The 14203-nt window shown below is 40.6% G+C and overlaps 1 protein-coding gene across 1 annotated transcript in view; it reads left to right on the top strand.

The window, feature by feature from the left end:
• Positions 1–12815, top strand: part of COL22A1 (collagen type XXII alpha 1 chain) — a 589887-nt gene extending 577072 nt beyond the window's left edge. The window contains 3 exon segments of the mRNA XM_078153760.1: positions 3282–3464; positions 5011–5088; positions 6361–12815. Of these exon segments, the coding sequence (XP_078009886.1) occupies positions 3282–3464; positions 5011–5088; positions 6361–6548 (449 nt within the window). The 3' untranslated portion in view covers positions 6549–12815.
• The last annotated feature ends 1388 nt before the right edge of the window (positions 12816–14203 follow it).

Raw genomic sequence — 14203 nt, 5'->3', positions numbered from 1 at the left:
AGGACAGACTTTCTTGGGGTAGTATATACTGGAAACAGTAAACCTGCCCTTGGCATAATAGTTCATACAGGATCAAGACCTTTCACTTCAGTCTGGGACCAGACTGTCCCTAGAGTTTGAGATTCAGACTTTCACAATGCCCAGGTCAGATGGGAAATCAATTCTACTGAATTCAGTCCAACAAAAAATGCTATTAAATACTATCCATGAGCAATGCATGAAAGACCATGGAGGCCCAGAGAGCCTTGGAGCAAAGAAGGTCTTGGTTCAAGCATTGCCTCTGAGGCTTACTAGCTATGTGATGATGGATAAATCACTCAACCTGTCAGTGACCCCCCTCCTCCCCCACCCCAGCCATTCTCTAAGACTTTAAATTGATTGCAGAAGAGTTAAGTTACCAGTCTGCATGAGAGAAGAGAGTTTCTACCTTGGGAACTCCCAACAAAAATAACAATAATAAGAAAAATATACAAGGCACTCACTGTGTTCTCTCTGAGCCTATTTTTCCATCTTCAACATAAGGTTAATACTTTTCCTACCAAACTCACAGGAAGGTCGTGCGAATCATTTTATTTATTTATTTTTTTTGTGTGCAAATCATTTTAAAGGGCCTCCTCTGTTCAGGGCCTCATGCTAATCACTAGGTATGCAAAGATTTTAAAAAGCCACAGTGCCTACCTTCAAGAGGATTACACTTTAATAGATATGATGAAGGTATCGCAAATGGAGTCAACAAGACTGGTTAAACAGGATAATGTGAAAGATTAGAGGAGGTCTATATCACTTTCACCTGGAAGGATCAGGCTAGCCTTCCTGGAGGAGGTGGTGCCTAAGCCGGGTCTTGAAGGAAGGAAAGGAGGGTCAGTAGGAGAAAATGCTTGTGTGTTGGAGAGCTGTGGTGAGGGGGACGATTCTAGGCATGAAAGACATCTTGTCAAGGTACAATGAATCCAGAAAGGGCAGAATGAGATTATAGTTAGCAGTTCAATTTGGTTAAAGTGTGGAGTACTTGAAGGGAGGAGTAGCATTAGATAATGCCAGAAAGGTAGGTTGGAATCAAACAGTGGGAAGCCTTGAATGCAAGGTGAAGGAATTTAGAAGAAATAAGAAGTCAGTGAAAGAGAGTGAGTAGAGTAGGAGGAGCACTGAACTTGGAGTTAGAAATAGACCTTTGAATCTAGGATGTAACTTCCTAGTTTTGTAACCTTGTGTATATCATGTAACCTTCACAGTAATCAGCTTCCTCATCTACAGCATGAAGATAATACTATATGTTTTGAGGAAAGTACATCCTAAGAGGCTAATGCAAAATGTGAGGTATTAACTTTGAGCAAGTGGAATGTCCATGATGAAAAAGTATTTATGTCACACTTCTTCATTTTCTGCAGCTGCCATCCACGTTTGTTTCTTTTGCCCATAAATACCCAATTAGAGATGACTCAGAAGTTCAACTTCACAAATATAGGGAAAGACTTGTTTTGTGTTAGAGAAGAATCCATGTGGGGAAGGAAAGAAGATTGGGTTTTAGTGGATGACACGCTCAATTTGAGTCAACAAAAAGAAAAAAAAAACTAATACTCAAACTGCATAGTCACAGCATCATAGAATTTCAGAATTGGAAGTGAACTTAGCAGCCATCTAATTTAAGTGAAACAGAGAAAGAATCCCCCCCACCCCAATAACATGCCCAACAAGTCCTCATCCAGCCTCATCTTGAAGACCTCCAATGAGAAGGAAGCCACCATCTCCAAAGGCAGGCCATTCCATTAGGGGAGAGGCATAGACTCCAGAAGAAGATAGCTGAGAGTGCCCTGGTCAGACCACATCTGGGGTATTGTATTTGATTCTTGGTGCAACATTTTATAAAGAATGTTAACTAAATGGAGAAGCAATGCATACATAATAAGTCAACTAGAGTGGAGGGCACTGGCAATTATGACCAAGATTCATTGGAGGACCTAGGAATGAATGTTTAGCCCAGAGAAGAGAAAATTGAGAGAAACAATTATTTCTCTCTTATGTTAATAGCCATTCACTATCAGGGACATCCAGGAGTTTTTCCCTTCCTATTTCATTATTCTCTAACATTCTGCTCAATCTTGTTCAGACCTCACCCAACTGGGAAAGTTTAGATCTAAACAAAAGGTAAAGAAATTCTAATTTAGATGAATTGGTGGATTCTAGCCCATTGTGTTTAATTAGACAGCTCTGGATAGCACTTTGTGTGAATCATTTAACCTTCATTGTAATCAGCTTCATCATCTGCATCTGCATCCCCTTTTTGTCTACATGGTGTAGTCTGATATAGGTAAGTCTCTTTGTCCAAGACTGAGTGATCAGAGTCAGTTTCCCAGACTCTCATTAGAATAAGCCCAACTCTCATTATAATATTCATTCTCATTACTTGTCAATCAGAGTAAATTTCCACCCTCAGGAAGACCCACTCTTCCAAGGGTATATAAATGTGAAGACCATTCCATGAGGGGTCTTTGGCATTTGAGAGTTCCATTGACCCTTTTTATTAAATATTCAGTAGTAATAATTAATAAAATGATTGATTATGCAGAAACTATGTCTTGCAAACTTTTTATACATTACAGTTGAGATAGCAAATATGATAGCGGTCTTGAAAGATTTTAAAGTCTGTCATACAAAAGAAAGATTAAGTCTATTCTGCCTGGCTTCAGAGGGCTGAAATAAAAATGACAGAAGTTTCAGAGCAGCAGAGTGAGGCTATTTCTGAGGAAAACTCCCTAACAGTTATAGCTATTTAAAAGTGAAATGTCTTGCCTCAAAAGGTAGTGAGTTTCCCCTCAGTGGGATTATGTGTGTGTGTGTGTGTATATCCAACATGCTGGAGCAGAGGTTCTTAATCTTATTCATGTCCTAGTCCTCTTTGATAGTCTGATGAAGCTTTATACTACTACATTTTGTCACTTAAGTTCATAAGTGAAGGAAATGCTAAATTTCAGTAAGAAATGAGTGAAAATGAAAGTGTAATCTTTTTCCTACCCAACTTCACAGACGCCCTGAAATCGATTCACAAACCTCCAAGGGATCTGTGGACAACCACTCTGCTGGTTCATGGATACCTATTAGGCTTTTACTCTTGCCAAATATATTCATAGCACCATATAAATGTCAGTGATGATGGGCGTCAGATTCTGATCAGATCAGTCTCAATAATATATCTTTTCTGCTTCTATGCAGCTTTGGCCCCTAAAGTTCTCTACTGAAGTCCTCTCTACCCCTCAAATCTGTTTGTTTTTTCTTCTCTGCAGCCAAACTAGCATACCTCCTGGCCCAGATGCCGCCAGCACATGTTAGAACAACTCAGGGCCGGCCAGGGCCCCCTGGACCTCCTGGAAAAGATGGTCTTCCTGGAAGAGTAGGTCCTATGGGGGAGCCAGGCCGGCCTGGACAAGTGGGCTTAGAAGGGCCATCTGGCCCCATGGGGCCCAAAGGTGAGTGAATCTGGAATGTCCAGGTGAGTTCCAGAAGAGATTTATTTGCTTAGTCTGGAATTCTAAGGAGGATGGGAACTAGAATAAGAAAGGTATCCCAGCAATAGTACATTCTATTCACTGAGCCCCATCCATCAAGGACTGAAGAGGTAAATTATACCACAGCATATTATATAATCTAGAAGGAGCTTGTGCTCCATAGACTTGGGTACAAGTTCCAGCTCCAACACGAACTCACCATGAGAAACTATTAGGTGAATTGTTCACCCTTTCTGAACCCTAGGTGCTGACTCATCTACAAAGTGATAATGATAATAATGTGTCCTACATACTTTTCAGCATTGTTAGGAGGAAAACACTTTGTAAACTTAAATACTATACAGACATGAGTTATCACTCAAATCATTTTTGTTGGTAACTTTTGTCTTCCCAGAAGGGACACAACCGTAAAAGAGGGAAAGATAACTTGGCATCCTTCTGTCTCTTATTTTTCAGTGACTGCTTCCTTTTCGTTGCCTCTGTTCACCCATTTGTTCAATTAACCAACAAGAGGTGGAAATTTAGGAGACCTGGATTCTAGCCCTAGCCACTAACTCTATGTGACTTTGTACAAGTGGCTTCATTTCTTTGGGCCTGTTTCCTGTTAAATGAAAGAGTTGGACTACATCAGGGGTTCTTAACCTTTTTATTGTGTTATCGATCCTCTTGTCAATCTAGTGAAGCCTATGGACCCTTTCTCAGAATGTTTTCAAATGTATAGGATTACAAATGAAATCAATTATATTGACATGCAGTTATCAAAATATTTTAAAAACATATCCACATACCCTGGACTAGGTGATCTTGTTCAACTCTTAATATTTCATGTTCCATATTCTAATGTTCTATGTTCTATGATCTCTTCTAGTTCTAACATTGTAAGTTATACATTTTAGAGTTCTCTGTTCTTAGACAGGGGTGGGGAACCTGTGGCTTCGAAGCTACATGTGGCCCTCTAGGTCCTCAAGTGCAGCCCTTTGGCTGAACTCAAATTTCGCAGAATGAATCCCTTAATAACAGGATTTGTTCTGTAAAACTTGGACTAAGTCATAAGGCCACACCCAAGAACCTAGAAGGCCACATGTGGCACGGAGGCCACAAGTTCTCCACCCCTGTTCTATGGTCCCTTGCCTCTCTATACTTGATGTTTTTGACACCAACATTCTACATTCTAAAGTTCCTACCAGTTCTAATACTCTGTACCCTATGTTCTAAAATTCTTCATTCTAAGGTCTCATCCACCTCTAACATTCCAACTTCTTAGGTCTCTTCCAACTGTAACACTTTGTGATTCTAAATTGGTTTTATTCATTTGTGTCACTGAGTGTTTTGCCCAATTTTTTTTTTAAATGAAAGCTAGTTATTGGCAGGGACGTCTTATTCACAGTTTGATACAAAGGACTTTAGCACACTATGGAATCATAGCTACAACAATAGTCAAACTAAATGTGGGAACAACAAAATATATAAACAACAATTTCTCTACCTTATATATCTTTCTTTCTAGGTGAACGAGGTGCAAAGGGTGATCAAGGAGAGCCTGGAGTTGGCCAGCGAGGAGAAATAGGACCTCCTGGAATACCAGGTAGGTTTCCTAGCCAGATTCTTATAGATGAAGATGTGTGGCCACCAGGAAGAAAAGAGGTAGCATAGAAATAGTAGACATCAGATTCTCACAGCACTTTTGCAACAGCATAAGCAATGTAGGATGGTATGGTAAGAATCAGTTCTGGCAAATTCAAATTTCTCCTTAAAAATTTGCCTAAAGACCTCATCCTTTTTTCTTCTTAAATGTTTGAGTCTGCTGTCCTTTAATAAAAGAATGGGGTGCAATGGAATAAGTACTGAGTTAAGAATAAGGAGACTTAGGGCAGGTAGGTGGCGCAGTGGATAGAGCCCCAGCCTGGGAGTCAGGAGGACCTGAGTTCAAATGTGACCTCAGACACTTGACACTTACTAGTTGTGTGACCCTGGCCAAGTCACTTAACCCTATTGCCTAAGTGGAAAAAAAAAAAGAATAAGGAGACTTGGGTTCCATTTCCTCCTTTGTCAATTAAAACCTTTGTGCTAGCTGATGCCAAATGTCTCTTTCAGCTTCAGAATTCTGTATTCTGTGGTTCCTTCCCTCTTCATCATTCTGCATTTTTATATGTTCAAAATTCCATTCCACCTATTCCATTCTATGATCTGCATTCTGAAGTTCTCTGTTCTAAGGCTTGTTACTGTTAATAGTACATATTCCATATTCTGCTGTTGTATGCTTTAAGGCTCCACCCAGTTCTGACATTGTTCTAACACTCTGTTTGCTAAGAAGTCCCCTTCCAGTTCTAAAAGTAAAATCCATGATTAAGAATCGTTTTTCCGTATTTGCTGCTTGAGGATGTGGTCTGTTCATTCTGGGTATAAGTATACTTTGGTCAGGACTAGATATTAAAAAAAGTGAAGGAAGCTGAATGTGGTTGGTCATTTCGTGTGTGTATGTGTATATATGTTTGTATGTGTGTTTGTGTATGTTTTAAGCAAACCCCTGTTTTAAGCTTTCTTTTAAAATATTTGCTTCTTTCCTCTGAAAACAAAATGCTGAAACTATTTCAGGGAGCCCATGATTCAGTCTTACTGGGCTCTAATTAATTGAAGTTTCCCTCTATAAGTTGCTTAAGATCAGGTGAGTCTGGTAGACAGTTGGTAACATAGCCATCGATAAAAACTCGTGCTCTAAATACATAGGTTTAGCTAACATTTATCTTTATGAATGGTTAAATAAATACGAAATCTGGCTGTAAGAACAGGGATCACTTTTCTTTCCCTCTTGGAAGAAGCCTTAACCAATCTATATTTCTTCTGTTTTGTGGACTAGGTCAGCCTGGGGAGCCTGGCTACGGGAAAGATGGCATTCCGGGGATCCCTGGTCCTCAAGGAGAAGCAGGACAAGCTGGCCCCCCTGGCCCTCAGGGGCCCCCCGGCCCCAGCGGACAGTGTGACCCTTCTCAGTGTGCTTACTTCGCCAGTCTTGCAGCCCGGCCTGGCAATGTGAAGGGACACTAGAGAGTACTGAGGAAGCCAAGGAGATGTGAGGAGGATTTTCTGAAACTTGAACTTTGAACTGAAGAGGAAACCAGGGGTTCACAGATCTCTTGGGCCATGATGTCACTTTTTATTTGTTGTGGGAGGCTTTCTAAATGATTAAAACCAACAGATGCTGCCGGTCGGTCAGATGATGATGATTATTATTGTAATGATTAATATTATTATCCTTAATTATTATGATGATTATTTTATATCCTTTACGTGAGATGGAAGGGTCTTATTTTCTCATCTCTAATGTCAGAGCATGTGGTACCCTTTTCCCCCCTAATTTGTGTTTTTGTTTTGTTCAGATTGGCATCACCAATCTGATGTCTGCTTACCATTTTTAAGAAAATGTTCTCTCAATTATCTTGTCCCCAGAAGACAGAGTCAGGAGCAATAGAAGAAAGTTAAGGAGAAGTAGACTGAAGTTCAATGTCAGGGAAAATTTCCTAACAATTAGAGCTGACCACAGGTGAAATGGGCTATCTTGGGAGGTAATGGATTCCTGTCATTGGAAAACTTCAAATTGAGTCTGGATGGTCATGTGTCCAGGAGAGGCTGTGTGGTGTAAGGGAAAGGGCACTGGATTTAGAGTCAGAGGCCATGGCTTCTAATCTCTGCTCTGTTAACAGCTTAATACCCATGTGACTTTGGCTGGACAAAGTCACTTCACCTGGGACCCTGAGTTGACTCATCTACAGAGTGAAAGGATAGGACTGGAAATCTCTCAAATGACTTCCAGCTTCAAATCCTCTGACATAAAGGATTGTCCTGTGCACATAGGAATTAGAATAGTTGACCTCTCAGGTTTCTGATTCTTTTCTTGGTGCTAGAAATTTGGGGGTTTCTTCATATGTTACCATAATCCAGAGGGAATAGTGTAAAGGAAGTTGTTGTCCAGTCAGCTGATGGTCTTCATAGATCCCAACGTCAAACTTTACCACTTTTTTTTTTTTGTGAGGCAATTGGGGTTAAGTGACTTGCCCAGGGTCACACAGCTAGTAAGTGTTGTGTGTCTGAGGTCGGATTTGAACTCAGGTATTCCTGACTCCAGGGCCGGTGCTCTATCCACTGCGCCACCTAGCTGCCCCTATGTCAAACTTTAAAAAAAAAAATCTACCACCGATGAAAGACCCACATGATGAAGCAAGAGAAGGAGGAAGAACAGATATTTTACTAGGAAAAGAAATGGACACATTGATGAGAAACACTGTCCTTTCCTAATGAACTTCTTGTTTTCAGAGGATGACATAGTTTTTTAGGATACACAAACGACAGTACATCTGACTCTTTCATGCTCATAAAGAGGAGACACTTACTGTTGTTGTTGTTGTTTTTAATTACCAAAAGGAACTTACTAGGCCTTCATGGAGTGCCCAGGGAAATGAAAGACATGTGGAAGGAACTGGGTACAAAAAAGGACAGAGATTTGATTTTTGCCCATAATTACCTTTTGCTTCTTATAGGCTTTCATTATAAATATACAGGCTATTATTTATAAACTGAGCTTATATGCCAATCTCTGCCTCTATAATTTCTGTGATTCTGGGACAGGTTTGGAGTGGGGAAGGAGGGTGTAGCTATGGGAATGCAGCCAGGGAATAATAGTGATGATCATGATAATAGTAAAATAATGACATAGTGCTTTGAGATTCACAAAGGTTGTAATAATTCATATCCTTAACCTCTCAGTGGCTCAATATCTCTAACTCCAAAATAGAGTTAATCTGATTTCCAACCCATGTTTTTAATATGGTTGAGCATCCTATCTTTGAAAGAAAATTTCTGTGTATATACAGAGTGCATTTGCTTTCCAGTCCATGAGGCTGAAATATAAAGAACTCTTAGTTTGAAGAGAGTAGAAGGAGGAAGGAAGGAAGGAAGGAAGGAAGGAAGGAAGGAAGGAAGGAAGGAAGGAAGGAAGGAAGGAAGGATGGATTTATCAGGTGCTTACTATTTGCCAGATAATGGCTAAGCCCTTTACAAATATTATCTCATTTAAGCCCCAAATAACCCAGGGAGTTAGGTCCCCATTTTGCCTCCGGGTACTCTGAAGCAGACAGAGGTTACATGATTTGAACAGCTTTACACAGCTAGTAAGTGTTTGAGGCCAGATTTAAACCCATGTCTTCCTGATGCCAGGCCCAGCGTTCCACCTAGCAGTCTCTAGTGCCCCAGGCTTATAATTGCATCTCTCTTCATTTACTTTTCTAGACCCTAAACACATCCTCTCTGGGTCTCAGTTTCCTCTTCTGTAAAATGAGATTGGGTTGGATGATCTCCAAAGCCCCTTGTAGCTCTAGATCCTGTGATTTTAGAGCTTGTGTTTGCTATGCCCTTGAGGAAAAATACACTTTTTTTAGACATGGAAAAGCTATTCAAATGCAAATTGTTGTGCAGACTCAGAGGGCTAATACTGAAGCACGACAAATCAATCATTCGCTTCACTAGCACACTGGGCCCTAGAGCACAGACAGCTGCAGCAGCCCCAGTGAGCTACCTGTGGTCTAAAAGAATTCCTGTTCCTTTCAGCCTTCGGTTATTGACTTAAGCAATGGGAGCAAAGCCTTTCCAAGAGAATGGCAAATTCCTTCTGCCCACATATTTTTAATGCCTGCTATGATCAGGGCCCTGAGCTCAGTTGCACAGTAGGGGATGCACAGATTCTGCTTTTAAGGAAGACGGGGAGAGAAAAGACAAGGACGTAATCATAAAACAGACATTAAATAAGAAGTATTCAGAGAGACTTAAGGGGGGGGGGAACCAAAAAATACTGCCAGAAGCTAAGGGCTCTAACCCTGGGCTTGTGGCTTTTAAACCAACTTCAAAGTCTGCTGAGGACTCAGTTGTCCATTCTTTGAATAGGCATAGAGTAAGAATTCTCACCTGTGTGTCAAGGGAAATTTTCCTGGAGAGGCTGGCTGACCACTTGTAAAGAGGCTGCAGAGGGTAATCCTGCTCTCATAGTGGTATGACTAGATGACACTTATGGTCTGTTATACATGCCTAGAATGGTGCTAGGTGATGTGAGGGCTAGAATAACCATATCGACCATTCTTCTATACTTCTGAGGATCTGTGTTTTTTTCAATGTAGGTGTTTTGCCACTGCAGATCCCAGCTCCCCAGGGCTTTAGGAGATGGCTTAATGAATTGCTATGGCCAGGAATATTCATCTCCTGTGGCCAGCTCCCTCTAGTGAGAGTCTTTCTGCACTTAGCTGGCTGGGCTGGACCAAAATGAAGAAAGCCCATGGGAGGTCACAGTGCTTGCCAATGAGGCCTTTTCACATTGAAGGGAATTGCCAGTATTTATACTCCACTGACATAACCTTTGAGAAGCCCTCCCATCACCTACCAACACCACAGTGAGGCATCTGGGGTGAAAATTATTAGAGAAATAAATAATAAATGATAATCACAGCACTAATAATACCACCTTGCTAGTATATAGTGTTTTAGGTTTTCCAAGGGTTTTTCACATCCATTATGTTCTCTTATCCTTTCAAACAACTTAACCTCTGACACTGTGAGACTGGAACAGATCTCAACCTCAGTTCCTTCATTTGTAAATTGAGTACAGACATGTCTGTACTCCTTACTTCATTGGGTTATTGGAGGAAAAGCACTTTGCAAGCCTTGAAGTGCTATTTTAATGGTTTTGTTGTGTTGTTACCGTAATTATCATTGTGAGTTGTGAAATTACAATTGCAGTAAGTTGCAACCTAATGCATTTCAGATGCCTAAGCTCTAGAAGGTCTGCAAAGCCCTACCATCAACTTAACTGGAATTCTGAACAAAAGGTATAATGATGCAAAAGAATTATTCTGCAGGCTGATACCTTCAATAGTTCAATTCCACTAACTTTCCCTATGCTCCTATTCTGGGCAGGCCCCAAGTTTAAGACTACCACCCAGGTGGATTTAATGAGATCATTGCCTGCCCTCAAGGAGCTTGCTGTCTAGCAGAAAAATCCAAGAATATCTCTGATACAAAGCATAGCCTCTGAGTTTGTGAGAGATGTAAACCTAGTGCCTAGGGGATTTGAAGAACTTGCATCACCAGTACCTATCAGGGAAATTTGCATGTAGTGGGTGCTCAATAAATGTTTATTGAATTCCTTTGGGTGATCATTTCGGCTGTCAGAAATCCAGAAAGGTTCCATGGAGTACTTAGCACAGTGCCTGGCACATAGCAGCCCCTTAACTAATGTTTATTGACTGACTGACTGACTGACTGACTGACTGGAAGAGGTCGTGTTTGAGCTGGGATTTTTTTTTATTTGGATATTTGAGTACTGTAAAGCACCCTGAACCTGGAGTCTGATGCCCCTGCATTAAAGTCCTAGCATTGCCCCTTACTAGCTAATAGCAGTGTGGACCAATTCACATTTCTGTAATACACATTTTTTTCACAACAGTCTTACTCTATATTTATTCCCATTTTTCAGCTGAAGAAATTGAGACTCAGGAGAAGGCTGGCCCTTATTTAATAAGTGTAAAAGCATGGACGGGATGTTAAAGATGAAAGAAAGCTTAAAATATAGTATGTTAGAACCCATAGCATATAGGATGTTAGAATGGAAGGACCTTAGAACCAAGGCTTCCAGAATTGGAAGGGACTCTCCCATAGAGGACTTTAAAACTAGAAGAGACATTAGAATGAAGAATGTTAACCTAGAAAAGACCTTAGTCTGACTCCCTCATTTTATAGAAAGGGAAACTGAGGCGCAGAGTGGTTGGAGGCTAATGTCAGAGGCATGAATAGAATCCAGATCTTATGACTGCCAGGCAAGTGTCCTTTCCATTGTTCCATATCTGCATTCAGCTGTGTTTTGAAGTGGAAAGACCTTTGCTATGAATATCCAAATGTGTTTAAAGATTATATTTTGGTCCCCTGAGGCAGGTTTTCAGTTTAGGCCCTGAGATCTTATCACTTAACTCCCATCTCCCTCAAATGTTTGCTGTTCTGTGCCCCTTAAAAGTCAATAGGATTAAGCTGACTTGGCTTACCACTAGGGAATGAACTCAGTCAATCAAAATTGGAACAAATGCAGGGCCTCTTTTTTTGAGGGATTGGTGGGAAATTTGAAACCCATTCAAGCAATACTATTAATTGCAATATAGAGGATTCAGCTAGGCCAGAATTATCCTAGGCCGCTGACCCTGAACATTTGGCTTACTTAGATGTGAACTTACGCAGCGGAAGGGTATAAGAACTCTAAAGAAGGGAAAGAGAGACAGAGACAGAGGCAGAGGCAGAGAGGGGTTGAAGTTGTTAGCTGATTCCCCATCTTTCTCAATAACCTCCCTAGCATAGCTACTTGCCTGCGCTGGAGATTCTTCCCAACAGCTGGCCTTGGCACCCAAAGTCTTTGGGGATGCTGGGCCAATCTTCTTGTTGTTCACCTCTTAAACTACAGGTGAAGATACCCAGTATTGCAAACAATGCTAGAATGATAATCATAGGCAACCCCCACCCCCGACCCAGTAATATTTACAAATCACTTCCCTCCTCAAAGCCCTGGGAGCTGGGGTCATATAGGTGTTGTGATCTCTGGTTTGTTTGTTTGTTTGTTTGTTTTTAACGATGAGAAAACCTACATTTATAGAGGTCAAGAAACTAATCCAAAGTTACACAGCTAGTGAGTAGCAGGACTCAACCAGGTTTCCTGATTCCAATATTTTGTCCATAACACTGTGCATCTTCCTTCCACTGACTCAGTATTCCAGGACACAGATATACAGGCTTTACTGGTAAAGTGCAAGGCCTCTAAGATCTGGGGTTTTGTATTTAGAAAGGGGGAGGTGGAGTTGGGGATGTATTTCTGCAATGGATGCTTTAATGCTTTTTATCTAGTATATGAATCTTTCTGACTAAGCATAGGATGGAATACCAAATGTGTCTCTCTCACTCTTTCTTGCTTTAAAAAAAAATCACTAATGGGAAGGAGAGTGTATTTGTTAAATTGTTGAAGTTGGTATTATTTGTTATTTGAAAATTTTCTTTGATCCTTCTTTCATACTTTCTGGGCTGCTTCCAAATTATTGTCTTTTCCTGCCCTTCCCCTCTTTCCCCCTTTGCCCTTTCCCCTTTCTCTCCTTCCCTTTCTCCCTCCCTGCCTCCCTTCCTTCCTTAGAATGAGAGATTGTTTTCAATCTCCAGTCATGGTGCTATTTTTATGAAGCTGTGTTTTCCACTGATTCTGTTGTGAAATTGGGTTATTAAAACTATATAAAACTTGAACACTGACTGGAAGGTTTATTCAGCCATGTCACTGTTAGAAATACCTTGAACAAACTACTTTTGTGGTCTTTAGTTCCAGCTTCATTAAAAATGAGGGGATTGGACTATATAAATTCTAAGAGCTAGGGTTTGGGTCTATTATAGGAGGAGTATCTCCTCTCTGAGTTCATATGGCAGGTTGCTGTTCAGTCATTCAGGTGTATCCAACTTTTTGTGAGTCCACGGACCAGACTGCCTGTGGAGTTTTCTTGGCAACGATACTGAAGTGATTTGCTATTTCCTTCTCTGGTCTACTAGGGAAACTAAGGTAAAGTGATTTGCCCAGGGTCACACAGGCTAGTGTCCGTGACTGGATTTGAGCCTTAGTCCTGATGTTCTATCCACTGAAATACCCAGAGACAATTACTGTGTCCCTGGGCAAGTCACTTGACCTCTGTTTGCCTTAATCCCCTGGAGAAGGAAATGTCAAACTACTCCAGTATCTTTGCCAAGAAAACCCTAGGGAGAGTATTGGTGTGCTATGATCCATGGGGCCACAAAGAGTCAGACACAAATGAACGACAGGAGTTACTGCTGCCAAATAAATATTTACCACAACATAAAATTATAGATATAAAACCCGAAGTTTTATTAATATGTCCAAGCATAGGTTCAGGCTTCAAAGAAAACTTGATCATGAGGATTCTGACAAGGCTTCTTATAGGCAAAATTATATTAGAATGACAGAGAAATACTTCTTTTACATATTGCAAATCTCATACAATCCTCTTAGGCCACATAAATTAAAGAAAAGGTAGATCCAGAATCCCATGCTTCCTACAATGTCATAAAAGTCGAACAAACTTAGTTAAACAAGACTCATAATCTGATACATCCCCCAAAGAAACAAACATTATCAAACAAACTCTATAGGTAAACTAAGTCAGTTTACAATTTAAACTACATTTAGAGGATTTGTAAATAGGCTACTTGAAGAGGAAGATTTACATGTCACCAAGGAGTCAAGGACAGGTAAGATCCTTGCCCTTGCTTCTTAACTAAGGAATGTTGAAGGCTCTAAAGTAAATTTTCACATCCCATGGGACAGGTTTTGGTCAGGTGAGACTAATATTAAGGTAGACTTTTAGTTAACCAAAATTTGCAGGAGGAACAAAAGGAAATAAAAACAGACCCCTAGGCACCTGAATCTACATCTGAAATGTTTGCTGCTATATTATGCTAGCCTGTGATTGTAAGGAGTTTTTTACAGGGTTGTGGCTACTATGACATTCTGCCCCTGAGGCACAATTCTGAGGATTAGAAATAGAATAGAACAGTGGAAATAGATAGCACTGCACTGGAAGTCAGCAGATATGTGTGATAGTCCCAGCCTATTCACCAACTAACTG

Source organism: Phascolarctos cinereus, unplaced genomic scaffold (genome assembly GCF_003287225.1).
Source record: "Phascolarctos cinereus isolate Bilbo 61053 unplaced genomic scaffold, phaCin_HiC Scaffold_4;HRSCAF=312, whole genome shotgun sequence".
Classification (NCBI taxonomy): domain Eukaryota; kingdom Metazoa; phylum Chordata; class Mammalia; order Diprotodontia; family Phascolarctidae; genus Phascolarctos; species Phascolarctos cinereus.
The sequence above is the reverse complement of the archived record's forward strand: the minus strand, read 5'-3'. Positions and strand labels throughout refer to the sequence as shown.